This window comes from Orycteropus afer, unplaced genomic scaffold (assembly GCF_000298275.1).
Source record: "Orycteropus afer afer isolate SDZICR_OR568_19922 unplaced genomic scaffold, OryAfe1.0 scaffold00094, whole genome shotgun sequence".
In the NCBI taxonomy this organism is placed as follows: Eukaryota; Metazoa; Chordata; class Mammalia; order Tubulidentata; family Orycteropodidae; genus Orycteropus; species Orycteropus afer.
Window position 1 is genome coordinate 6,697,684 of NW_006921681.1, and position 27,230 is coordinate 6,724,913.

The 27,230-nt window shown below is 37.7% G+C and overlaps 1 protein-coding gene across 1 annotated transcript in view; it reads left to right on the forward strand.

Moving 5' to 3' along the window:
- UBE4B (ubiquitination factor E4B) overlaps positions 1-27,230 on the forward strand; it is a 133,807-nt gene that overhangs the window by 36,626 nt on the left and 69,951 nt on the right. The window contains exons 3-11 of the mRNA XM_007942610.2: positions 2,807-2,942; positions 10,123-10,210; positions 11,463-11,607; positions 13,377-13,605; positions 14,077-14,487; positions 15,219-15,359; positions 22,734-22,875; positions 23,874-23,974; positions 26,291-26,405. Coding sequence (XP_007940801.2) covers positions 2,807-2,942; positions 10,123-10,210; positions 11,463-11,607; positions 13,377-13,605; positions 14,077-14,487; positions 15,219-15,359; positions 22,734-22,875; positions 23,874-23,974; positions 26,291-26,405 — 1,508 coding nt within the window. The remainder of the gene's footprint in view (positions 1-2,806; positions 2,943-10,122; positions 10,211-11,462; positions 11,608-13,376; positions 13,606-14,076; positions 14,488-15,218; positions 15,360-22,733; positions 22,876-23,873; positions 23,975-26,290; positions 26,406-27,230) is intronic.

A 27,230-nucleotide genomic window follows, 5' to 3' on the forward strand; every position in this document is an offset into this window, starting at 1 on the left:
ATTCAGAAGAGGCCATGGAATAAGGGATATCATTGCTTATCAGATGAGTTTTAACTGAAAGCAGAGAATACCAGAAAGATGTTTACCTGTGTTTTATTGACTCTGCATAAGCATTAGAGTATGTAGGTCATAGCAGATTATGGATAACTTTGGGAAGAATGGGAATTCTAGAACACTTAATTGTGCTCATGTGGAACCTGTCCAAAGACCAAGAAATAGTCCTTTGAACAGAACAAGGGGGTACTGCATGGTTTAAAATCAGAGAAAGTGTGTGTCAGAATCATATCCTTTCACTCTTCTTGTTTAATCTATATGCTGAGCAAATAATCTGAGCAGCTGGGCTATATGAAGAAAACGCAGCACCAGGATTGGAGGAAGAGTCATTAACAATTTGTGATACACAGATGACACAATCTTGCTTATTGAAAGTGAAGAGGACTTGAAGCACTTACTGATGAAGATCAAAGACCACAGCCATCAATATGGATTACTCTTCAAGATAAAGAAAATAAAAATCCTCACAGTTGGACCAGTAAGCAACATCATGGTGAACAGATAAAATACTGAAATTGTTAAGGGTTTCATTTTACCTGGATCCACAATCAATATCCATGGAAACAGCAGTGAAGAAATCAAATGACATATTGCATTAGGTAAATCGGCTATAAAAGACCTCTTTAAAATATTAAAGAGCAAAGATGTTACCTTGAGGATTAAAGTCAACCTCACCCAAGCCGTGGTATTTTCTGTCGCCTCATATACATGTGAAAGTTGGATAGTGAATAAGAAAGACTGAAGAAGAATTGATGCCTTTGAATTATGGTACTGGTGAAGAATATAAGTATACCATGGACTGTCAGAAGAACAGACAAATTTGTCTTGGAAAAAGTACAGCTAGAATGCTTCTTAGAAGTGAGAATGGCCAGACAGCATCTCACCTACTTTGGTCATGTTTTCAGAAGGGACCTTTCCCTGGAAAAGGATATCAAGGTTGATAAAGTACAAGGTCAATGAAAAAGAGGAAGAGTCTCAGCAAGATAGATTGACACAGTGTCTGCAACAATGGGCTCAAACATAGAAATCGTTGTGAGGATGGTACAAGACTAGGCAGTGTTCCTTTCTGTTTCAGTGTTTTGTACATAGTGTTGCTATGAGTCAGAACTGACTTGACAGCTCCAAACAACACTGTATAGTGTGCCATAGTATTCTTTGTTATAAATTGTCAATATAATGTTGGAACTGATTTTCTAGGGCAGAAAGTCTGCTTTTAAATTTAAAAATCTGCTTAATTGATATCTCATAAAAATTGTTCAACTTTACTTTTATTAATTTTTTTAAATGTCAGACCTTTCATTGTGTTAAAAAAATGAAAACACCAGACTCACTGCTGTTGAGTCAGTTCCAACTCATAGCAATCCCTCCTTGGGTTTCCGAGGTATTATCTTTATGGAAGTAGATTGCCCAGTCTTCCTTCTGAGGAGTGGCTGATGAGTTTGAACTGCCAGCCTTCTGGTTAGCAGTCAAATACCTTAGGCACTACACCACTAGAGCTCCATTGTTTTAGGTAAAGAATGCTCTATTATTTATTTCATTAATAAATACTCACTGAAAACTTCCTTTGGGTTATACTTCTTGAATTAATGAATTTCAAATGTTTCTGTGTTCTAAAAGCTTACTTCAGAACTGGCACTACCTCTGATACTTTGTATGATTTACTTGAGTCTGTTTAGCAATAAGGAAAATTTAGTTACCCTTTCCTTCATAAGTCCTGCAGAAGTTTTAGTAAACTGGTACATGTTAAAACCTGTTAGCAGGAATGGATAAATGTTTGTGTTTTTTTTCAATAAAGAGAGACATTAAAGGGTAGCAAATTTACTTTCTTGGGATGCTCAGAGGGTCAAAATGTGTGTCCACCTGGTAGTTGCTTCAGCTTTAACTTTTACTCAGCTTTGTTTCTTTGGTTTTAAAACCATGTGAATCTCATTTTCCCATCTGTAACACAGATATAGTATATTTAAAAGTATTTGCAAATGTCTGGGTAAAAAGTTTTTTTTTCTTTTTCGATAGAAATATATTCATAGAATTATAATAATTTTGAAATTAAAACCTTTGATTGTATAGATATTAATGAAGAAATTATTATGAAAAATTATTTGTTCCTATACTAAGGATGACACTAGGCTGTGAGCTTTCTGACGGCAAAGGAGGTGTTAGGTTTTTTTTATTTTCCTTAAGCTTTGACTGTCACAGAGGAGATAAGCAATAAATGGATTGATCTATATTGAAGAACATTGGCTAGTTGAATCTATTTGTATTTTTCAACATTTTATTAAAAAAATCTCATTCAGCAAAGTTGAAAGAATTTTGCAGTGAATACTCATACCTTTTAGATTCTACAATAACATTTTACTCTACTTGCTTTATCTTACATCTGTCCATCTATCTGTCCATTAATCTATCTTATTTTTGGTGTATGCACTTCAGTGATTTTTCTGGAGTGCCATGAAAACTAATTTGTATCCAGGGACTGCAGTTTCAGCTGATAAAAGAGAAGGGAATGAGGAGTCAGTTTTGATATCAGATCTACCTTTGTCACTGCCCACATTGAAAGTATTCTGATAAATTGGGTTTTCTTACTAATGTTACTATGATTTTAATACTGTGTCAGCATTTAAAGTAATTTTCTGATAGAAGTTACTGGATTTCATGATGATGAATGCATATTAGGGATGTCTACTACTGCCATTACGAATAACCTTAGCATTCTTTCAGATGGGACTTCATCTTTCATGTCCTTTCTATTTAGGAGTAGCCCATCGAAGCCAGAGCAGTGAAGGAGTCAGTTCTCTCAGCAGCTCACCCTCTAATAGCCTTGAAACACAATCGCAGTCTCTGTCACGTTCCCAGAGCATGGATATTGATGGGGTCTCTTGTGAGAAAAGGTAAAATGAAGCCAATTTTCCAATAACCTTTTTTATGTATTGAAAGGAAAAGATCCATTCACTTTAGTCCCTACTTCAGGTACTGTGCCAGCTCAGAGACCCATGCGAGTCTTTAACAAAGTAGAACTAAATTTATGAAATGTGAAAATCTTTATATTATTTTGATATGTTCTTTATGCTTTCTTTTTTTTATGTTAAAAATGTCTTTTATGTAATAATGTAGGTAGGTGATAAAAAATGTTTGTTCCTATTTGGTAAATAGGAGCTCTGGTAGTGTTGTGCCTAAGGCACTTGACTGCTATCCAGAAGGCTGGCGGTTCAAACCCACCAGCCGCTCCTTGGAAGGAAGATGGGGAAATCTACTTCTGTAGTGATACTGCCTAGGAAACCCAAGAAGGGGTTGCTATGAGTGGGTTGACTCTGGGGCACAGAATAACAACAACATTTTGTAAATACAGATTTGACAACTGTGTGTCAATCTCTAAAAGTTTTTCATAGTTTTACTGATAAGTAAATTTAAAAGTTTGGAAGGTTTCATCAGATAAGCCAAATATCTAGGAGCTACATAAAGACCACGGTAACCTAGAGCAGTTTCTCCCTCTGGTGCAAATGTGCCATAAATGGATGATTAAGTGCCTGCAATATTGATTCTTTCTACCTTTATGAAGTCAGAGCCCTAGGACTTATTTCTTCTTCCTTCAAGTAGCCCCTTCTGTTTACGTCAGTATGCCAAGCAAATACTATTTTATTAGTGCGTCATCATGTGAAAAACCATGGAAAACACTGGTGTAGAGGTTTAGCATTTGATTATTTCTCTGCCATTGAGTCAGATCCAACTCATAGTGACCCCTCCTTGGGTTTCCAAGGCGGTATCACTACGGAAGTAGATTCCCCAACCTTCCTTCCCAGGAGTGGTTGGTGGGTTTGAACCACCAGCCTTCTGGCTAGCAGTCAAGTGCCTTAGGCACTGTAAGGAGTGAGATCAGAAATCATTCCACATAAGATGAGTATTCAGGAAGGACTACTCTCAGGGACAAGATAAAGTTGGAAAAAAAAACTTACACCATTGAATAAGAATTATAGTATTCTCATTGCCACTTCTCAGAAGTGGGAGTATTTTTAAAAAGTCAAGTAAGCCCTTAATATTTCATGACTACTAGCTGAGTGTCCTGTGAGTTTAGGACTTCAGTCTATATTATTGGTGTCATCTGAAAGCCTTAAGCTAAGATTTGTGATATACAGTGGACCCAAATCTGCAGTGCCTTAGGCACCTAGAGAAACAATCACAGATCTTCTAAGTCTTCAGAGAATTTCCATAGAAATATTCCAAGAACTCACTGTCAAAAAGCACAGAACACACTAGTAAACAAACCACCACGAGCAAGAGTCAGCAGAATCGGTAACAACAGACTTATTCTCCCAAAGATTTCTGAGTTTGAGAATTATAGATACAGAATATAAGACACAAAAATGTTTAAATAGAAAAGGGAATTGAAAGCATGAATAAGGAGCAAGCAATTATAAAACCAACCGAGCACATTTGAAAAAGAACAAATAGAATTTGTGTAAATAAAAAAGATAATAATTGAAGTTAATAAATTGATGTAAAATAGTGGATTAGACATAGCTGAATAGAGAATTAGTAAACTGGAAGACAGATGTGGAGAAATTACCCAGAATGCACCACAAAGGAAAATAAGAGATTAAAAAATATGAAATATGTTTACAGATAATAAAGGACAGATGTCAAATGCATGTCTAATAAGAATACTAAATTAATAGACCTGGAGATATTTTTTCCCCCTTTATTCCATATTTTTATTTTCTTTACTGGTTTGGAAGGCATCATCAAAAAAGATAAATGACTAATATTTTTTCTAAAGGTTATGAAATATATGAATCCTGAGGTTCAAGAAGCCTAGCAAATCCCAAGCAGGATAAACAAAGAGAAATTTGTACCTAGATATTTCATAATGTAATTTCAGAACAGCAGAGATAAAGATCTTTAAAGTAGCCAGAGAGAACAGAAGAACTGCAGTTACATGTATCTATCTTAGAAACCTGTTTATGCTGGAATAATAGCTTTGTATAATGAAAATAAGTAACTGTCAACTGTAAATTGTATGTTGTGTGGAAATATATTTTAAGGGCAAAGGTGAAATAAAGACATTTATATATGGAGGGGGGAAGAGAGCAAACCTGATCACCTGCTGGGAGAATGTCCTACCTTTTAACCGCTGTAGTTTAAGAGAAAAGAAAAAGATCTCAGAATTAATGTTTGAGAGTCAAGGAGGAAAGATGAGTAAGAAAATAATAAATATGGTAGTTCTAAATAAGCACTGATGATATAAAGCAATAATAACAGTTTCAGATGGAGAAGAGGAATGAAAATCAGACAGACCTAAAATCCTGGACAATAATAGTAGGTAAGCCAGGAGTGGTGGTGGTGGTGGTGGGGGGATGTTATTAGAGGAAACGTGCTAAGGTCCTTGTAATGCTTGGGAGTAGATTTTGAGTTAAGAATTCTTGTTAAATTTTCAAGGGTAGCCACTGAAAGAACAGAAACAGTATGTTAAGTCTTCCAAACCAATAGAGGAAAAGTGTGGAATAGGGAGGAAAACTTAGGTCAATTCAAAGAAAAAGAAACATAAATATAAAATGGGACAAATGGCACAAAACAAGATGGTAAGAAGAAATTAAAAAATACCACTAATTACAATAAATGTAAAAGACTGAATGTTCCAGTTAAAAGGCAAAAGTTGGATTAAAAAAGGGAGATTAGATTAAAAACAAGACCAAACCCAGCTTTATACTGTTTACAGAAAACCAAAAAACCAAACTCACTGTCATCAAGTCATTTCCAACTCATAGCAACCCCCTTTGGGTTTCTGAGGCAGTAAATCTTTACAGAAGCAAATTGCCCAGTCTCCCTTCTGCGGAGTGGCTGGTGGGTTTGAACCACCAACCTTCTGGTTAGCAGTCAAATGCCTTAGGCACTACACCACCAGAGCTCCTTACTGTTCACAGGAGACATACGTAAAATATTAGGGCAGAAAACCCAAAAATAAACCCCCTGCCATTGAGTCAGTTTTGACTCATAGCAACCTTGTAGGACAGAGTAGAACTGCCCCATAGGGTTTTCAAGGCTGTAAATCTTTACAGAAGCAGATTGCTCACCTTTCTCCCACAGAGGTTTGAAAAGCCACCCTTTTGGTTAGCAGCCCAATGCTTTAACCACTGCATCACCAGAGGGCAGAAAAGGTTGAAAGTAAAAGAATGGGAAAAGATATACTGGGCAAATATTAAAGGAAAATCAGGATAAGCATATTAATAAATTAGACTGTAAGGCATAAAACTTTACTAGAAATAGTCACTATGTAACAATAAACATTTACTTTAGACTCTCAGTAGAATACAGCAGTTTTAAATGTGTATAATATAACAACAAAACATAATAAAGGAAATATTGGTAGAACTCTAAGAAGAAATTGACACCTACATAATCATCATGGCAGATTTTAACACATCTTTTTTAGCTATTAATTGGTCAGGGAGGACAAACAACAGTAAGCATATAGACTAATACGACTAATAAATAATCAAGTTGAAAGATGCAGAACTTTGTACCCTGTACTTAGAGAATATACATTCTTTACTAATACTCATGGGCCCAAAAAGTTGCAAGAGTCAGAATCATACAGATCATGTTTTTTTACTAGTGCAATTAGTTTATAAAATCAATACAGAAAAAAGAATTTAAGAAACTCTCATATTTTGTTTTAAAAACATACTTCCAAATATCCATATATAAAGAAGTCATAATGGAAATTTGAAAGCCTCTAGAACTGAACATTAACAAATCCTACGTATCAAAATTTGTGTTTTGAATAAAATACAAAGCTTTAAATATATTTTAAAAAAGAATAAAAGCTAAAAATTTATGAGCTAAGCTTATAAACTGAAAAGTTAGAACAACAATCATATATACCCTATAAAAGAAAAGGAGGAAAACAGTTAAGGTAGAGAGGAAATTAATGAAATGGTGAGCAGCAAATATATACTAGAGATTATCAACAAAGCCAAAAATTAGTTCTTTGGAAAAAATTATAAAATTAATAAACTTTTCCAAGATTCATCAAGGAAAAAGAAAAAAGTAACAAATTTTGGGAATAAAGACCCTTTTACTGTATTGCTCATCCTCTAGATAACTCCATCGTAACCTTCTTCGTATTTTTGCTCATTTGTCCTTTCTTCGTGAGGCCCACCCCTTTTAAAGTGGAAAACCCTCTGCACTCCCAGTTGCCTTTTCCCTGCTCTTTTTCTTTAATTTTTCCGTAATGTTTATCATTTAACATACAACATACTTTGCTTGTTTATTGTGTTAGTCGTTTATCATTTTTATCTTCTAACTAGAATGTAAGCTCTATGAAGGCAGGAGCTTTTTTTTAAGGGAGGGGTCTCTTGTTCATTGTATATATCAACACTTATAACAATGCCTATACAGAATGAGCACCATCTTCTTACTGAAAAAGAGAATACCATGAAAAATACTATATGAATAAATTTGAAATTTTGAATGAAAAGTTCAAATTCTTAGAAAAACATAATTGTCCCAAACTGATTCAAGAAAAGAAAACCCAAAGAAGCAAAACTATAAAATAAATTAAATCAGTATTTAAAAATTTTTCCAAAGAAAACATTCAGCTCAGATGGTTTTACAGGCTAATACACAGCTTTTTTGTTTTGTTTTTTCTGGAGAATTTAGTAAAGGGGGACTTAATTTATGAGGTTGTGGCCTTAATATGAAAAAACAGACAAAAATAATATAAAAGAAAATTATATAGTAATCCTTATGAGCATATTTGCAAAAATCTTAATGAAGATATTGACAAACACTACAACACATTTAAAAAAAAAAAAAGCAAAAGTAATACAGGGTTAAATGCCAGAATAGTAATAATCTTGGGATGGTGGAGTAGTAATTGGGAGGGTCAGAAGGGAGTTGTTTGGGCTGCTGGTAATGTTCTATTTCTTGTTCTATTATTTGTGTGTTTACTTTGTGAACACTTGTTCAGCCAATCGTATAATCTGCAAATTTCTATATGTACTTTGCAATTAAAATTTTACTTAAAAATAATATAACGTTGCATGATCAATTTAAACTTATTTCAGGAATGCAAGGGTAATGTAATACTAGAAACCTCTGTGAACATCATTCACCACCTTTTATATTAAAGAGAAAAGCCTTAAAATCTCTTGGTAGTGTCAAAGCTTGATAAAATTAAAATCAACTCATGATAAAAATCTTAGCAAATGAAGAACAGACAGGAACATTCTTAAACTGACAGTGGCAGAGACAGAGTTCACCAAATGATCTATATGATACACTTCATTTCCCAGTCTCCTTTGCAGTTATATTGGGGCCAAGTGACTAGTTCTGGCTAGTATCCTGTGAGTGGAAGTGGCATGTGCCCCTTTTGGGCAAAGGTAATTGAGCCTATGCTCTTCTTTCATCCCTCTTTTCTTTTGATAACATAGATTAAAGATAGAGTAAGGATACTTCATTCTCATCAGACTTTGTGCCAGCGAGAAATGAACCCTTACAGTATTAAGCCTCTAAGGTGTCAAAGTGTATCTGTTACCACAGTATGTTGTTGTTGTTGTTGTTATGTGCCGTCGAGTCTAACCCGACTCATAGCGACCCCTCCTTGGGTTTCCGAGGCAATATCACTACGGAAGTAGGATTGCCCAACCTTCCTTCTGAGGAGTGGTAGCTTGTATTATTCTGACTACTCTAAAGGCCATCTACCAAAAAACCTTGGCAATGTTTATATTGAGTGGTGAAAGTTAGAAACACTGTTTAAAATCAGGAATATGAACAAGGGTGACTGCTATATCTGCTTCTATTCAACATGGGGTTCTATCCAGCATAGTGAAACATGAAATAAGGATTAGAATGGAAGAAACAAAACAGTTATTCTTTGTGGATGAAGTTATTATCTCCATAACAGGGTATACTCATATGCAAATTGTTTATAAGAGACCTATATCCAAAATCAGTTACATTTCTATGTACCAGCAACAAATAATTAGGAAACAAAATATTTAGTAAAGTACCAGTCACATTTCTTTGAAAAATAAATAGTACCTAGGAATACATTGAGGGAGCAGCGGAGATGGAATGGTTAAACGCTCGGCTGCTAACCAAGAGGTCAGTGGTTCAAATCCACCAGTGGGTCCTCAGGAGAAAAGACCTGGCAATCTGCTTCGATAAAGATTACAGCCTGGGAAGCCCTATGGGACAGTTCTGCTCTGTCCTATAAGGTTGCTGTGAGTTAGAATCACCTTAATGGCACACAACAAGAACAAGAATACATATATCAAAAGAGTACGAGACTTATGGAAAAAAATATAGAAATTTAATGGACGACCTTATAGAAAGCCTATATACTTAGAGAGATATACCATGTCCTTGGATAGACTCAATAACATTATGATGTCATGTCTCCCCAATTTGATCTCTAGAGTCAGTGAAATTCTAATAAAAATCCCAACAGGATTTTTAAGGAATTTGATTCTTAAGGGCCAGAGATAGCCAAGATACTCTTGAAATAAAATAACAATGTGGAAATAATGACCTAGCAGATATCAAGACTTATTGTGAAGTTTTAGTAAATATAAGACAGTGTGGTATTGGCTCAGAGAAAGAAAGCTTGTCTACTGAAACAGAAGTAGCACCCAGAAATAGATCCATACATATATGAAAATTGACATAAGACACAGATGATTTCATATTAGTATAAAAAGATAGTCTTTTCAGTAATGGTGCAGTTTAATGTAGGGAAAAATTAGGTATGTGCTTAAACTAGTTTTTGAACTCTGATTCTGGTTGAGTTTTATATAATTTTAAAACAATGTGTATAGAAAATTTATAGTGATTTAAAAAAAAAAAAGTGAGCCTAAGCAAATGACAGCTTGAGAAAAATACTTGCAACCTGTATGCTAGACAAATGTTTATATCCTTAATATATAAAGAGCTCTTAAAAATTACTAAGAAAAAAGTTTAACTTGTATTATTTTGCCTTCCTGACTGATATCTTAAAACTTTTTCTCAATCAGCAGCTGTGAGATTATGTGGTTTATAAAACATAAAATACTTACTTGTCCTTTATACATAAAGCATGTCCCAGGTGGATGTGGATTCAGGAATTGAAAATATGGAGGTTGATGAAAGTGATCGAAGAGAAAAGAGGAGCCTCAGCGATAAGGTGAGTAAGAGGTGAAACCCTTGTTACAGTTCTTAGTACATGTAGTATAAATAAACAAAATTTCATGACTTTATAAAGTCTGTGTTAGAGGCAGCCACTCCAGATCAATAAATCCTATTTAGTTGTGTGTGTGTGTATGTTTTTTTTAAAGGAAAAATGGTTAGTCTAAATGCCCTTAAGATGCCCAGGTGGTATAGTGGTTAAGCGTTCGGCTGCTAATAACCAAAAGGTTGGTGGTTCAAACCCACCAGCTGCTCCACAGGAGAGAGATGTGGCAGTCTGTTTCCATAAGGATTTACAGACTTGGGAACCCTATGGGATAGTTCTACTCTGTTCTTCAAGGTCACTATGAGTCGGAATTGACTTGGCAGCAATGGGTTTGGTTTTTGGAATATACCCTTATTAATGAAAGTTTAACTCAATTCTTTGATCTGATAAAATCTTCCATTTATTTCAGGTCTCATGTTTTTATCAGTAAATTTAGTTTGTGAAAGGTAACAGTTAAGTAGAGATTTGTTTTCTGTTCGTCTTTTGCTTAAGCGAGCAGTGTTTGAGGAAAATGGCTGGGAACTGAAGCAAGACTCATAGAATCTAGTAATAAGGAGCTTTTTGAAAAATGTGAGACTTTCATGTTTTGTTATCCTCTGAGCTTATTTAACTCCTTATATTCAGAAAAGGGGATTTTTTTTTATGCCATGGTTTAGAATGATGGAGGTAATTGGATTGCTTTCTGTTCGGTAACTTGCTAGGAATCCTTTACCAACACATATTGATGATTATTAGAAGTTTAACTACAGCCTGCTAGTGGTGTCATGCTTTATTTTTGTGAATTCTTTAGTGCTTACAAAGTTCTTTCTGTGATATTTTAGGGTAATTTTTGAAGGAAAATTGGTTTTGTACTGTACTTAAAATGTTCATATAGTCCTTGAGAGTTGAGAAAAACAGTAAATAGGTTATCTGTATATATCAATATAGTGCTTTCCTTCCTCGGTGATTTCTGATAATGTTCTCACTCTTTTCATCCTCCCCCATAGATTGTATTTGTAAGCTTATGAGACCTAGGTGCCACTGCTATAAAGTCATAGTAACAAGTTTAGGTTTCCTTAAATCGATGACTAAATAGTTTTTGTGCATTTTAAAAATATCCTCATTAATAAACGAACTAAAGCAGAATAAAGTATTTCTATTGATGTTTCTAACTTGTACCTCCTTTACTACTTGAAATTAACCGCCATATCTTCTTCCTCACCAGGAGCCTCCATCGGGTTCTGAGGTGTCCGAAGAACAGGCCTTACAGCTGGTCTGTAAGATCTTCCGTGTCTCGTGGAAGGACCGGGACAGAGATGTCATCTTTCTTTCTTCTCTTTCTGCACAATTTAAGCAGAACCCAAAAGAAGGTAAGAATTGAGCTCAGCAGTCTTATTTCAGATTACTTAAGAGAAAAAAATCTGTAAGATCTGTCATTCTCTGTAACCCACATCCCTCTAGCTTGCTTTAGGGATTTTAATTACAGGATACTTCTTGGTGAGGACACTGCTATTTGGGCACTTTCTTCCCTTCCCATTGGTCTTATTGGTAAACTATTTTTCACTTTCACGATTTCTACTAAAGAAAACTACATATATAAGTTAGTGATCTCTGTTGTCTCAAGGTTCAAGTCTTTCTCTTTACCAGAGAAGGTGCTTAGAAGGTGCATTAACTCCTCTTATAAAGTAGAAGTATTCTGGGTGATCTCCAGAGATCTTGAGAGAAGGGCTCTGTACAACCCATATCTGCTTTAAGTGCCTAAACATGGGAGCACATCTGTTGTTAGTATAATTATATTTTGCTGTGTTTCCAAGATTCTGTCTTAAGCAGTTGTATGTTAAACCACACATCAATAAAATAATAAAGCTCTTAAAAGCATACCAAAATTATAGACAAAAAAAAAAAAAAAAAAACCCAAATTCACTGACTCATACTGACCCCTCCTCGGGTTTCTGAGGCAGTATCACTACAGAAGCAGACTGCCTGATTTTCCTTCCGACCAGAATTACAGAGCACTGTCATTTTCTTGATGGCAGTCATTTAGAAAACAGAATAGGTAAGGGGCAGGGACTGTTCTACATAGCACTAGAATGTAAGCTCTCTGATGGCAGGGATTTTTGTCTCTTCTGCTCACTTACGTATCCCCAGTATCTTGCACATAATAGTTCCTCAATAGATACATTTAAAATGAATGAATGTCAAGGAAATTATCTTTTCTTATGCTGCCTTTCATTTAGCACCAAAGTAAATAAATAAACCCCCCGTATTCCTGGAGGAGTATTTCTGACTTCACTGGATCTTCTTATTAACTCTGGTTATAGAGATGAGCTTAATGACCAGAGGTTTTAAAATCCTGCCACTTGTTCTTATTCTTCTTATAAATATTAAGATTCTCAAAACTGTCTTATATCTATGTGAGTAGTAATTTTCAGTAACCAAATCAGGTAAGATTTACACTGGTTAGAACATATATTTGTTTAGTGATATCGTGCTGTGTCTAAAGACGTGCAGTAAAGAATAAAAAGGAAGCTGGAATGTACAATCTACTGCATGAAGCCAGATGGTGACTTAATATTGGACCTTTAATAAAATTTTTTGAACTTTGAACTTAATAGTGTTACTGTATCTAAAACATACACAGACTAAAAAATACTGACCTAGTTGTGTTTGTAGTTTGGTAAACTAGCCTCTGCAGTTGGGAGTAGCTTCTTTATCAGTTTATTATACAGAGAGAGGGGGAGAGAGAGAGAGAGGGGTCTCCGTAATGACTCATTATTTTAAATAAAGTTTTTATTTTGGACTAACTTTAGATTTACAGAAATGTTGTGAAGATAGTGCAGAGTTCCCATATACATGTCCCCTAATGGTAACATCTTATATAACCATGGTATCTTTTTCAAAACTGAGAAATTAAGATTGATACATTACTATTAACTTTAGACTTCATTTGGATTTCACTAGCTTTTCCATTAATGTCTTTTTTTTTTTTTTTTTTTTTTGACTACTTTCTTCCCTTTCCACTGAAGAAGATATAGTCTGGGATGCCACATTGAACATCTCTGATTCAGTTTCGCTTATTCAGGGACCATGTGTATGAAGAACTGTGTGTAATCTGTTCTATATTCTGCCTTTCCAACAGTGTTCTCTGATTTTAAGGACTTGATTGGCCAGATTTTAATGGAAGTGCTAATGATGTCTACTCAGACTAGAGATGAAAACCCATTTGCCAGTCTGACAGCAACATCACAGCCAATTGCGGCAGCAGCTCGGTCACCAGACAGAAATCTCCTGTTAAATACTGGCTCCAATCCAGGAACAAGCCCCATGTTCTGCAACGTAGGTTCCTTCAGTGCCAGCTCTTTGTCTAGGTCAGTGGTGTTCTCTTTGTACATCTCATTGGTATAAAGTGACCATGACGTATGTGGGCGGAGGGGAAGTCTGTTCTCAAGCCATGTCATGCAAGTTATGATGTGCTTCCCATCTGGGGGCATGGGTTTTGTCTTTAGAGGTGGTATTGTCTTTTCCAGATTAGTTTCTTTTGGTTTTCCACAGTTAGACTATTGGTAAATTACATTTTAGAAACAAATGCCTGTATGTAGTACATTATTCTTTGGAAAGAGGGCTATATCATCATATGAAAGTATAGCCTCTAGATCAACAAAGAAGTTAGATTTTAATTACTTGCATATCTGATACATCTGTACACTTGAACTCTTAGAGATAATGAGATATAATTATATTATTCTTTAAAAGCTTGATAATCTTTTCCATTTTAGTAATGTTATCTCAATTTTTCCCTCAATTTTTCTCTTCTTTCTTTCTTTTCTCAACTAATTTAGCCTCTTTGAAACTAGTCCTGCTCCCATTGCCAGTTTGTGGAGCTCTGTGCCAATGATGAGTCCCTCTCTTGCCTCACCTTCCCGTGCAGCCACCCAGTTGGCTGTGCCTTCCATTTCCCTCAGTCCTCATAGTGCAGCTTCCGGAACTGCTGCAGGGAGCCAGCCCTACTCTCCACGGTATCGCCCTTACACTGTCGCCCACCCTTCGGGTTCCTCAGCTTCTCCTACACTGCGGTCCTCAGGCGTCTCCGTTCTGTCTAGCTCATCAAGCCTACACACCCTCGCTAGTAGCCCACAAGCAGTACCCGCCAACTCTTCCCAACAGAGACCCTCCACCATGGGTCCACCTTTGCTTTCTGCCTCCCCCAGTGCCGTGAACAGACGTCCCTCCTCCCTAAGGATTTCTCCTAGGTATTTATTCAGCAGGAGAGTGTGTGTGTGTTTGCGGTGCAGGCAAAGGAGATTAACACAGTTTGGAGGAACTGTTGTGTGGCACTGACCTCAGTTACATGGTTGTGTCTGTTCTGGGTCATTAACCTGTGTGGCTTACTTAGTTTGGTAGACGCGTGCCCTGCAGCCATGCTTCTCCAGGCTTTGATAACATCCCAACATGGGCTGCTAGATTGTGAATTCCATCTTCCCTTCCTTCTCCTCAGTCTTCCTCCTTTCTGAAGGGGGAACAAGAAAGTGAAATTTTTTGAAACCTAGTTTACCTATCATTTCTTATTGCAAATGAGTGTCAGAGATATGGTTAATGTTGTATTTGAGAGGTGGGGTTCATGGAGCATTCTGGATTGACTTTTGTAGCAAACCAAGGGGCTGTGAGAGTAACTCTGGTGCTGGTGTCTGTTATCCCGAGTGACTGGGGATGGGCCAGTGCTTTTGCCTCCATATTTTGATGTTTGCTTCTGTGAAATTTCAGCTTCTTAGAAAGAAGCAGTATCCGAATTCCATTAATCCAGTGCCCCTTCTCTCTCAAATGTACCTTTGTATTTCCAAAATGTAGGTGAAATTTTTTTCTGCATGTCAGTAGCGAAAACTTTTAGCATAAGGTTTATTTAAAAGGACAACAGTTGAAAAGCATCCGCCTCTCTTGTTTTTCTTTTGTTCCCTGATGACCTTTTTTGCTTTTGTTGTGGTAGTATGTACGACAATCCTTTCTCCTTCCTCTTCCTCGCACTTTCTGGAGACAGTAGTGATGAAGAAGATGATGACGGTGATGCTGCTGCTGCTGAAGGTGGTGGTGGTGGTGATGATTTTTCTTGTGTCCAGTTTGGGTCCAGGTATCAGAGGAATGGAATCTGACACCTGCATGTGCAGTTGGCTCTTAGGAACTAACTTTGATGAGCCCTAACTGAGGGTATGCTTTGATTCCCACAACAGGGTCACATGAGGAGGGCTAGAAAGGCAGGATGCAAGAAACTTGCATGTGTTCAAGTCTTAGGACTTTATCATGGAATAAAATGGCACATAGGAAATTTTTTTATCATTATTGTCTGGTAACTTTGGAGGAAAACTTAGATATAATCGTTTGCCAAAATAGGTCAGTCGTCATTAAGTGCATCCATCCTAGGATCTAGAATGAGGAACCCTTCGTTTACCTGCTGAGAGGGTGTTCATGTGAACTACCAAATGTGAGAAACATGTAACTTGACTGGTATGTTTTCTTAAGTATAGTTGCATGGACTGCTGCTATTTTAAGAATGGCAGAGTGGCTGAGACTTGTGTGTGCGTGCTTCATCTGAGCAATCCAGTGGATTGCATATGGGCTCGTATATATTGGTGTAACTGTAATTCTGCTTTCACTCCTGTCCTTAAATCTAGCCAGGCACCTCCTTAACCTCAGTGAAGCTAGATGCGATTTGCTTAGACAGTCTTTGGAATGGCAGCAGAGACCAAAACATAGCTCATGATGTTGTTGAATGTTCACCCCTGAGAACCTAATGAAAAAGATGACTTAGGTTTTCTAGGTGACTTTGAGCAAGAAAATATAAACACACCTTTGTTCTAATGCTCTGACTCATTGTCTTATAATTTTGCTCTTAAATTTTTGCTTCCTCTGCACCAAATTGGTATTTGTTCAAAAATAACGGCAGGCTATAAATAGAGACAGCCGTAGGAGTTGGGTATACTTCATTAAACTTAAGTGTTCAGAAGAACTGATAAGAGAGTATATACACCCAAGTCAACCACACCCTCCTCTAACTTGAGACCAGAAGAACTACTCTGATGACCACTCTGACCAGGACCAGAGTAGATGGTCTTGGTTAGAATGGATAAAAAAACGTAAGACAAAATTCAAATGAAAAAAAAGAAAGAGAGACCAGACTTACTGGCCTTAAAGAGACTGGGGGAACCCCCATGACTGTTCCCCTAAGACAAGCTTCTGACTTCAACCTGAAGACACTCTTGGAGGCCACCTTTCAGCCAATAAATAGATGGCCCTGTAAAATAAACAGTAACACCTGAGAAGACTGTGCTTATTAGAATAATCAGCTTTGTGAGACCAAAAGGGCAGCATTTACTCCAAAACTAAAGAGGAGAAGGCAGTAAGGGGCAAGGAAGCTGGAGGAATGGAAATGGGGAGCCCAGGGAGGAAAAGGTTAGAGTGTTGACACATTATGAGGATTACAGCCAATGCCATGGAACATTCTGTGTATGAATTATTGATTGGGAAACTAATTGGCTGTGTAAAATTTCACCTAAAGCACAATATAGTGTTCCGGGGGAAAAAAAAAGAGCGAGCACTAAGGATATTGGTACAAAGTTGAATGTTGATTTATGAAGGTTGATATTTGTATGAGATTGATATTAGTATGAGGCTGACTATTTTCTTGAGTGAATTTCCCAAAAGTGGAAGTGTCTTTTTCATGTCAATAACATCTCATTGTGTGTTTATAGTAATGCAGCAGGTGTCCTTATTAGGAAACAATTTCCATACATGGTGAATGTGCTTTGTTACCTGTTCCATTACACACTGTCTGTGGGAGAGCTGCTCTCTCTTCTCTGATGTATTGAGTTCTTCCTTTCCCTGCAGATATATCGGGTTGCATGCTGCTGTTACTAACTCCTTTCTTTCTGAACTTCCTGGCATTCTAACCGTGCTTCAGAGCTAAATGATTCTATGCCTAAGAAGAGAAATAAAACTTACAGATTGTATATGAATAACAATAGCTGCAAATATCTGTGCAGTGTTAGGTGCCAGATACCATGCCAGCACTCCTCATGCCCTACCTCATTTGATTCTTACAACAGCGCACCGTGCTAGCTACTGTTAGAAAATGGCTACAGGAAGGTCAAGGTCACATAACTAGTAAGTGGCAGAACCTGGTGTCGGACTCAAGCCACCAGAATCCAGAACTTGCATTCTTCACCACCTCGCTGTGCTGCCTCCCTCTATTTTTTCTTGTTGGTATTTGTGTTGTCCTTGTTCTTTGCTGAGTCCCTGGGTGGCCCAAATGTTTATGCACTCAACTACTAACCAAAAGGCTGGTGGTTTGAACCTACCCAGAAGCACCTCAGAAGAAAGACCTGGCAATCTGGTTCTGAAAGGCCACAGCCTTGAAAACCCTACAGAGCACAATTCAGTTCTACACACATGGGGTCGACATGAGTCAGATTGGCTCAACAGCAGCTGTTTTTTTGTTTTTTGCTTTGTTCCTTACTAGCTGTTTCTCTGTCAGTGATCTGCACATCTACTCAGTTCCTTAGCAAGGAAGTATCAGCATTTTGCTTCTCAATGACAAAATTCTAGTGAGGTCAGTTGACGTGTTTTTGTTCACTATTGTAGTGACATCTGATCTACCTAGATCCCAGCAATTTATAGATTCTGAGTGTTGTTGTTATGTGCTTTGGAGTCAGAGCCTCATAGCAACCCCTCCTTGGGTTTCTGAGGCAGTATCACTAGGGAAGTAGATTGCCCAACCTTCCTTCCGAGGAGTGGTGCCTTAGGCACTATGGCACCAGAGCTCCCAGATTCTGAGTAGATATCAAAAAGAATGTGAAAGGATGGGTAAAAATGCCTAACATATGATTGATGTAAGAAATAGAAGAACTTGTGCATCCAATTAGGGCCAGAACCTAGAAAAATAAAAACCCTAGTTAATTTGATCTGATCAACAAAGAAATAATTTTCCTTTCCTTCTTTCTAATTGATCATCCCAGAATTGTATTTGCTCTGAAATAAGCAATTTTAACATCTACTTCCTGCCCAGAGAGGTAACTGTTGAAGAAAAAAGAATGAATCAACAGGGGTTGAATCTATCTCCTCCTTTGTTTGCTGGGGGTTGGAATTAATGTAAATCTTTTTGAATGTAGTTGGGATAAACATTCACAAATTAGTTATTTATAGTGATGATGATAAAGATTAGTTTAAGAAAGATAAAACATTCCTCCTGTAATTTGTGTAGTCCTCTGTGAAAAGCAGCTATGTGAATTGTATGAACTGCTTCTTGCTGGAGTGAAACGAGAGAATTATCTTGTAGAAAAGATCCTAGAGGAGTTATTCTGAGGAAACTTTTTCTAATCCTTTCCTAGCAAATTGATGACTAGAAAGAAAGTTGTTTTTTTTTTTCTTTTTTAAACTGCTTGCACATTTCAGTGAAGGAGGTCAAATCTTGAATGTTGTGATCCTATGTATATTGAGAAAGGGAAAATTAGTGACAGTAAAGAAGTTGAGGAGAAAGCATGACAATGGTTGAAAGAAAACTTTCCATCATGTCTGTGTCCCAGACTCTCCAGTGATTTCCTTTCTCACGTGGACTGAAATCCAGAGCCCCTCACTACCATGCCTGGATCTCACACACATGCATGCTCACATGTGCATGCACACATGCACACACATGGGCTGCTCCTCTCCAACCTCATCTCCAACCTCATCTCCATCCTGCATACGCTGGATTTCTCCCATTCCTTGACCTCATCCAGCATATTCCTTCCTGCTTTAGGTCTTTGCACTTGTTCCCTCTCTTGGTACTACTCTCACCCCATATAGCTGCATGGCCAGCTCCCTGACTTCCTACAGGTGCAAATAAATGCCTTCTGATCAGAGGGTTTTCCCTTGACCCTATTGTATACAACACATAGAGACACTGACACTCATACACATTTACCTTCCTTCTCTGTACTGTTTTAATTTTCATTTATAGCACTTGTATATTGATGTATCTTTGACTGTTTTCCTCGCTAGAATGTAACTACCATAAGAGCAAGGTCTTCATCCATTTGATTCGGTGCAGTATCCCCAGAGCCTAGAATGGTGACTAAAACACAGAAGGCACCAAATACATATTTGGTGAATGAATTTACATTGCTTAAACTTACACAACTCTGACTTTGCCTTGAATTGAGAAAATGCAAAATAGCTAATTCTGCATTCATAGAGTAAGTAAACGAGAGTGATTATTCACATTATAAAAGAAACCCTAGTAGAATTCCTTTAAAAAGCAAGTTTCCTTGGTGCATTTAAAATGGGATTCAGGTTGCTGCATGTATAAATTCCCAGGAATATTTTCATTGTGTTTCCAGAAGGACTCAGCTGTATTTCTCCTATGTGAAGAATTACATCCATAAAATTGGACTGCTGATGTAGTTATCAGAAAACGGTTCACACTTTCTCCCAGAAGGAGGTATAATTTTTCTGGTTGCTCTTGGGACTTAAATATGACCTATTTCCGAGATTTTAGGATGTCCCAGTTGTAAAAGTATCGTCGATTTTGTATGCTTTTTTTCTTTTAAGGAAAAGAAATATTACTTTAAACATTTTAAATATATTGATAGTATCATAAATTTATGCATATAATTATACACCACTTTCTTTTTGGTATAATATTCCAAAATTGAGTCCAACACTTTAATTTTGAATGTAAAGATCCTTGTAAATCAGTATTGTCATTGACACTTAGGCATAACACTGGGGATACTGACCATTTTTCATACTTGTGATCATGTTCTACTCTATCCCCTTTAGGGTTGATCTTATAATTGTGAAACATTTGAAGAATGCTGGGGTTTACTCTACATTTCCTATTTGGTAAAACTTTTATTTTTTCCCTCTCTTCTTGAAGTCAGCTGCAAGTGTTGTTTGGTGCCTGGCTGATGCTCACCACAATACACAACCTTTTTTAGCTTTGAAAATTCTGTGATATATTCTGAGTGCCTCTCAGTGCATTGCCTGCTGTGAGACATGCAGTCTTCTACATAGATTGTCACTGTCTGTGTCTTAGTGAAATATGTGAAGACATCCAAGTGACAGTGAGGGTCCAAATTTAAGTTAAAATTTAATAGAATATGCTGGTAAGGATGGACCCTAATTTCAATAGCAATTGCATGAGCCGACACCATCCAAACCTGCTCTGTTCACACAAACATTCACATGCATCAGACGGATTCCCTGCAGCTGGTAAGGACCTGTTGACATCAGATTTAAGAGGATTTTCATTTCAGAAATGGAAAAATGAAATGTGAGAAATGCATGGCTTAGTATCAAGGAAACATGTAGTTTAAATTTTTTATTTTAAATTAAGATGATCTATTTTCATTGTCATCTGAGAGAGCTGCTCAAAGGCAAGTTGTGATTGGTTGTATATAGATACAGCCCTGTATTAGCAAAGTTTATCTTTGAGACGTGTAATGAGTGTGGTGACTAAGTCACTAAGCATCAAAAGAACAGGAGCATGTAGCAGAGGGCTGAAAGTAACTAATTACTGCAATAAAGACAGATGTCTTCCCCCCCTTTCTGCTTTTCTGTTTCGTTTTTGTGTATTTTTTCTTGTGCTTTATTACAGTACTTACCTATCTTTTCCATGCCAATGAACAGATACCATCCTGTGATTAGTGAAGTATACCAAAAAAATTGTTAAGAAAACACAAGAATTGTTTTTGTTTCTGAGAGATTCCGCGCTTGTCTGTTCATCTTTATCCAGGCCTCTGCTGGAGAGCTTTGCGGGTGACTGTGTCACCTGTTCACTCAGCAGGGGGTTGTGCCTTTGATTATGTCTCAGTCTCCTCCCTTCTCTCTTATGAGACCTGAACACTAAAAACCTGTTGCCATCAGGTGGGTTCTGACTCATGGCAGCCCATGTGCTACTCAGTAGTACTGCCCCAAAGGGTTTTCTTGGCTGTAATCTTTACAGAAGTAGATCGCCAGGCCTTTCTTGCAAGGCATTTCTGGGTGGATGTGAAACACCAACCTTTCTGTTAGCAGCTGAGTGCTTAACCATTTGTGCCACCAGAGACCCCAGGCCTGTATTCTAGATTGTAGGGGTTCAGATTTACTAGATTGTGGCCTGAAAGCCTTCGGTTTAAAACTGGCATTGTTTTTATCCTCCTTACGGAAACACTTTTCATATCATGGTTTCATTTCTCGGTCAATTATGTATATTTCCATCAAATTCCAAGATCAGTTTTAAGATTCCTGAGTTAGTGTTATATGTCTACTGTCTACCTGTATAACACTGTTAATATGTCAGTTCCTTTTGGTGCTTGTAGTTCCTTGTCTTTAATTGTTTGCGCTCCCCCCCAGGTTGAAGCAAGGGTATGTCTCTCAAGTTCCTGATGGTCTTCCCATCCTCTGTCATCGTCTATATGTAATTTGTTGAGTCGGTGTTTTCCTCTTCATTTCAAAATCCCTTTCCTCCTAGGCCGTGTTTAATCTCCTCCTATCTTTTGTGTGTATCAAATCAGTTTGTGAGTTAATATCACTTTTGGTATGTGACTTGTGATGATTGGTCTCAGCTTTATTTAATTTCCTTACATCTAACCCTCATGATTATGCTTGGTTTTCGTCTCAGGTAATAGTTACAACTAATAATAACAATGCCTTACATCGAGTCCTGCTTAGAACTTACAGGTCACTTGCACATTATTTGATTAATGCTCACTGCAGATAAGCTAGAGGTGTTCCAGGTTCATGTACCAAGTAAGCAATGACACTAGAAGAGCAGTAGGACCCAAGTCTACATACCCCTGATCTAGGATTTTCCTTTTGTTTTTACCATACTACTTTGCCCTTTTTGCTAAAAGTTTTAGAACATTTTGTGTTGGTAGCAAATATTTTCATGTCTCCTTCTAACTGCTAAGCTCTGGTCCTGTTGGCAAATGCTGAATAAAGGCTTTTTAAAATTTTATCATAATAAATAGATATGTAACAAATTGTTTGCCTGGATAAAGGCTTTTGGGATATATTTTAAACGTCATTGCGATAAAGTGGTATTTTGTTAGTACCTGACAACTTCATTGCTAAAGAGTTTGACTACAGCAGCAGCCTAGTCGGCTTTAATCTGCAAGTCTGCCGGCATGACCGTGGTCAATTTTGATTAAGGCCTTGGTGGTCCTTCACATACATCACATTTGGTAGCAGTTCCTAGTCTTTTTGGGTTTATTTGTAAGTCACCATTCCCAATAAGATGTGGTGATGGGTTTCTAGTCATATTTCCTTTGAGGTCCATAAAATGTCTACCAAAAATAATGTTACTGCACTTGGAACAGGTGAAGTAAGCAATCAGCTCCAGTCTTGGCTGCATGGGTGTTTGTGCTTGGTTGTGGGTATAGGGACCTAACAGGCTTTTTGCTGCAGAAATGCAAACTCTGTCAAAAAGAAATAATCAAGAGATAAGAATCAATTTTTTTTTTCCTCTGGTCATCTTTTCCTTCCAAAGTTTGGGAGCCTCTGGTGGGGCGAGTATTTGGGATTCCTATAGTGACCATTTCACCATTGAAACATGCAAGGAGACAGATATGCTGAACTACCTCATCGAGTGCTTTGACCGAGTTGGAATAGAGGAAAAAAAAGCACCAAAGGTGAGATGTCATAGACTCTTCTTTTTTTTTTTCCCCAAGCTGACTATTTGTTTGATAATCTTTTTCCCCCCTTAGACCTGAAGAGCACTCTTTCATTTATTCAATCAGTAGTTATTGCACATCAAATATGTGTTGGACACTGTACTGGGAGCTTGGATATATCAGTGGACAGAGCAGATAAAGAGGCCTGCCCTCATGTACTCACATTGTAGTGGAGGGAAGACGTGACAGGGTCAAGATGTGAACCTATATGACATAGCTTCAGAGTCTTCTCCTTAACCAACACACTGTAGCTGGTGCCATGAACAGCTTGCATGACCCTGATGTATCTAATAGCCTGTTATCATCATTATAATAACCAGCATTTGTTGAGCACCTGAAAATTGCCAAGTTCTGTGCAAGGTCTTCATGAACTCAGATTCTCATAGTTGTTCAGTCAGCTCAGTGTAACTGAGTGTAAGATAAGTATTATCTTTTCATTGTATGAATAAGATGGACCTCCAAGAGATTAAATAATTTATCCTGGATCACTCAAATAATAAGTTCCAAAGCTGGGATTAAACCCAGGAAACTATACTTGCTTCACTGTACCTTTCCGACCCTCTTTATGATTTTTTTCTTTTTCTTCCCTATTTCATTTTCTGTTCTAATTTTACGTTAGAAACTAATCGCTTTGGCTACCTGTTAGTTTCATATTTGTGAAGGGCCTTGGTGGGGTTTCTTGCACTGAACCTGAGCAGAAGGAAAGAGAGAGTGGTGGGCACATCTCTCAGGTTCCTGAGCAGCCACGTCAAATATCTGCTGCTTTCTTCTCTGACCATGTATTTCAGACACTGTGCATACTTGGGTAATAGTTGCTCCAGTCGTTTCATTATGACAAGGGAAGAAGAAAATAGCATGTCTTTTTCTGGAGATCTGTTCCGACAGTTGTCAGTTTTCAGTAGTATGGAATTCTTCGTTTGTTTCCTGTAGTCCTAACCTCCTTCTGTCTTTTTCAGATGTGCAGCCAGCCAGCCGTCAGCCAGCTTCTCAGCAACATCCGCTCACAGTGCATCTCCCATACTGCATTAGTACTACAAGGTTCCCTAACACAGCCAAGGTAGAAGAGCCGTTAGGTGCTTGGTGTGGGCAGAGGGGATTGTTGTCATCAGTGGGCATCAGGCTGTCCAGTCATTTTCCAACACTTTGAGTAACTTATCTCCTCACCTGTCAAAAGGAAGTGTTTGACTAGGTTAATCTGTTAGGTTCCGTTTCTTCTCTAAAATACTATAAAAATGATTATTTTAAATTCCAAAACTCTTTTTCTCTTCATCTCTTAAAAGTAGTGCAAAACATACTTTTAAATGAAATTAAAGTGAGTTCAAATTAATTATATTTTAAGAGTTTTTCATGCTTTGTTAGACTAAAGCATTGTTAAAATATGTAGACATCAAGGCAGAAAATTAATAACTTTGTTTAAGAGCAACTGCTTGAAATCACAGAAGGTATTTGATAAAATGTGTAGCTTATCGCTTTCTGTGTATCACACTGTCATTTTTTGTTATTTAGTAGTAACTAGTGGAGGAATAGATAATTAGGAAACCACCCAAAGTATGCTGCATTCTTTCTCTCTCTTTTTTTTTTTTAATTGTGATTTGGATGAAAGTTTACAGAGCAAATTCACTTTCCATACAGCAGTTCACACACACGTTGTCTCATGACATTGACTACAGTTTACCCCAGTGCAACAGCTCCCCTCCCATTTCTTCCCGATAGTTACCTCTTTCCTGTGTCCATCCCTCCATGCACTCCTGCCCCCTGAGCTGTCTCCCTGTGCATAAGCAGCCCTTCTTTCTCCCATGATTGTTCTCTCCAAGGAGTGTATCTACCTCAGGTAAATGTTCAACTCAAATGCCTGTCTTTTGTTTGGCTGGAAGCCACAGGTGTGGGTTCAATTCCAGACCTGAAGGCAGCTAGGAGCCATAGTCTCAGTGGTTCCACCAGTCTCTATCAGACCAGCAAGCCTGGTCCCCCCTCTTTTTTTTTTTCCCCCGAATGATTTTGAGGTTTGTTCCACGTTGTTCTCCCTCTCAATCCAGGATCTCCTCCATAGATCCCCCTCTGAGTGGTTGACAGTGGTGTACTGCATGGTATACCGGTCACTGCTGCATTGTTTCTTTGTTCCTAGGAGACCCATAAAGGTTTTAGATTTAATAAAGAAGAATGTTTATATGTTTTGTGTTTATTATGCAAAAATACATAGTGGGTGTTTTTTATATTATTTTCTACATTTTAACCATATATTCTTTAAGGTTTTGAAAAGAAGGAAAATGATACATATTACCAAAGGGGCAAGGAGGCTGCATCTTCTGACCTCCTCCAACCCCACAAGAGGAAGACAGAATCACCATTAATAGCCCAAGGCCTATTCCTGCGAGGCCAGACATGCTGCCTCCCTCCAGCCCTTTCACCAGCCATCCCTCCCACAGCACCCACCACCTCTCTGCTGGGTTCGATAAGTCACTGCAGTGGCCACACAAAACTTGCAGATTATGGTATTTATTAGGGAAGCACCAGACTACAATTCAAGTTCAGAAATGCACTCAGTCTCTTGCAGCCAGCCATCTCACTGAGCAGCTGGCAGTCTCAGTAGCACATTGCTCTCTCAGTAGTACGTGTCTCTCGCATCGCTGTCTCAGCAGTGCATGTCTCATGTCTCTCAGGAGTGTGTTTCTCTCAGCAGCAAGTCTTTCTCAGCCAGCAGTCAGAGAGACTGGTTCTGCCTCTAGGAGGGCTCCTTTTGAGCCTGGCAGAGTGGCCAAACCAACCAGTACCAAAATCAGAGTTCTACACACCTGAGAGAGAGCAAACTTCCCAGAAAATTACTTTATGCTGCTCCCAATAGAAATACCTGAGGTAGATAATTTTAACTATCAGGAGCTACGCAGTTGCTCATGGCAAATTCCACCATGGAGTTTACAAAGACTTATGGCTAGAAAAGCCACAATATGTGATTTACTACACTGTACACATGTTCCAAAAGCTTGAAAAATGTTCCAGGGTTACAATTTATAGGAGTTTTAAAAAGTCCTTAGCCCTTCCTAGCCTTTTTTTCAAATTGGATGAGGCATAAATACATAAGTAAGAGAAACATGTAATGCTTTGTTTTTTTTAATGCTTCATTTTTAAAGGTTGTGTGTGGGAAAAAATGGACTTATGTATAGTGTATATATAGTCTCTCACTAAAATTCCAAAAAGTGATTACTACTGACTGGAAGGGCAGTCTTCTACCTAAATTATTGTGCAGAATATTTGGGAGTTCTAAAAGCTGACTTTTGACTGGACAGTTGCTGCTAACATGACATGTCATTGGATTCTTTTGTCACATTATAACAAGTTGATGTCATCACAGCCCTTGATTTTCATGTGTCCACAGGTCCATGCAGCAGCCGTCCTTCTTGGTGCCGTATATGCTGTGTAGGAATCTCCCATATGGTTTCATTCAAGAGCTAGTTAGAACAACGCACCAGGATGAAGAAGTGTTCAAGCAGGTACAGTTTTGTGAGTTAGCTGCTGCATCTTTTAGCCTGAGAGCTTCTAGGCTGTTGCTAATTTCTAAATACACCATACACTGAAAACTTCTCTGTCCCTGAATTTGAACATGTATGTGTTATTTGCTTAGAGAGAAGACCTACCTGAGATTCCTTTCCTGGGGCAATCAGATTGATAGCTGCATGTTCAACTCATTTGCCCATCTCAGCTTATCAGTCAGTCATCAAGCAGTGTCTGTGCTAGATGCTTTAGCTGATAAGATGAAATATAAGGCCCAGTTCCTGATTTTAAGGATTTTATAACACAAGAACACTAGGAGAGAATATAAGACATGCAGGGAGTTTGCCAGAGGAGGTGTGGTAAAATCAATTCCCTGGGTTTATAAAAAAAAACATTAATAGATTAACTACCAATGTGTTCAGAAGCCATTTGTACAGGATATAGAATTTTTGTCTTTCACTACTAAACTAGGAATGATGTCTCCTATCTTTGTCTTTTTGCTGTTTATACATTATTTTGACACATTGTGTTAAGTCAAGTAAAAATGCAGATACGAGATACTTAATAATAAAGCTGTTTACTTACCCTTGATGGTTTCTTCCAAGGTGAAACTTAGACATTATATCTGGATTTCTAATTTATGGCCTAGTGTTGAAAGTAAGCCCTTTGCCGCAGAAGCTTTCACACAAGCTGTTTTCAACAATAAAGAGAGTTTTCATAAAATTGTCTTATAATGTGCTCTGTCGTCATTTCTATTTGTGTGTGTGTGTAGTGCCTACGGCATTTGACTGCTAACCAGAAGGCTGGAGGTTCAAACCCACCAG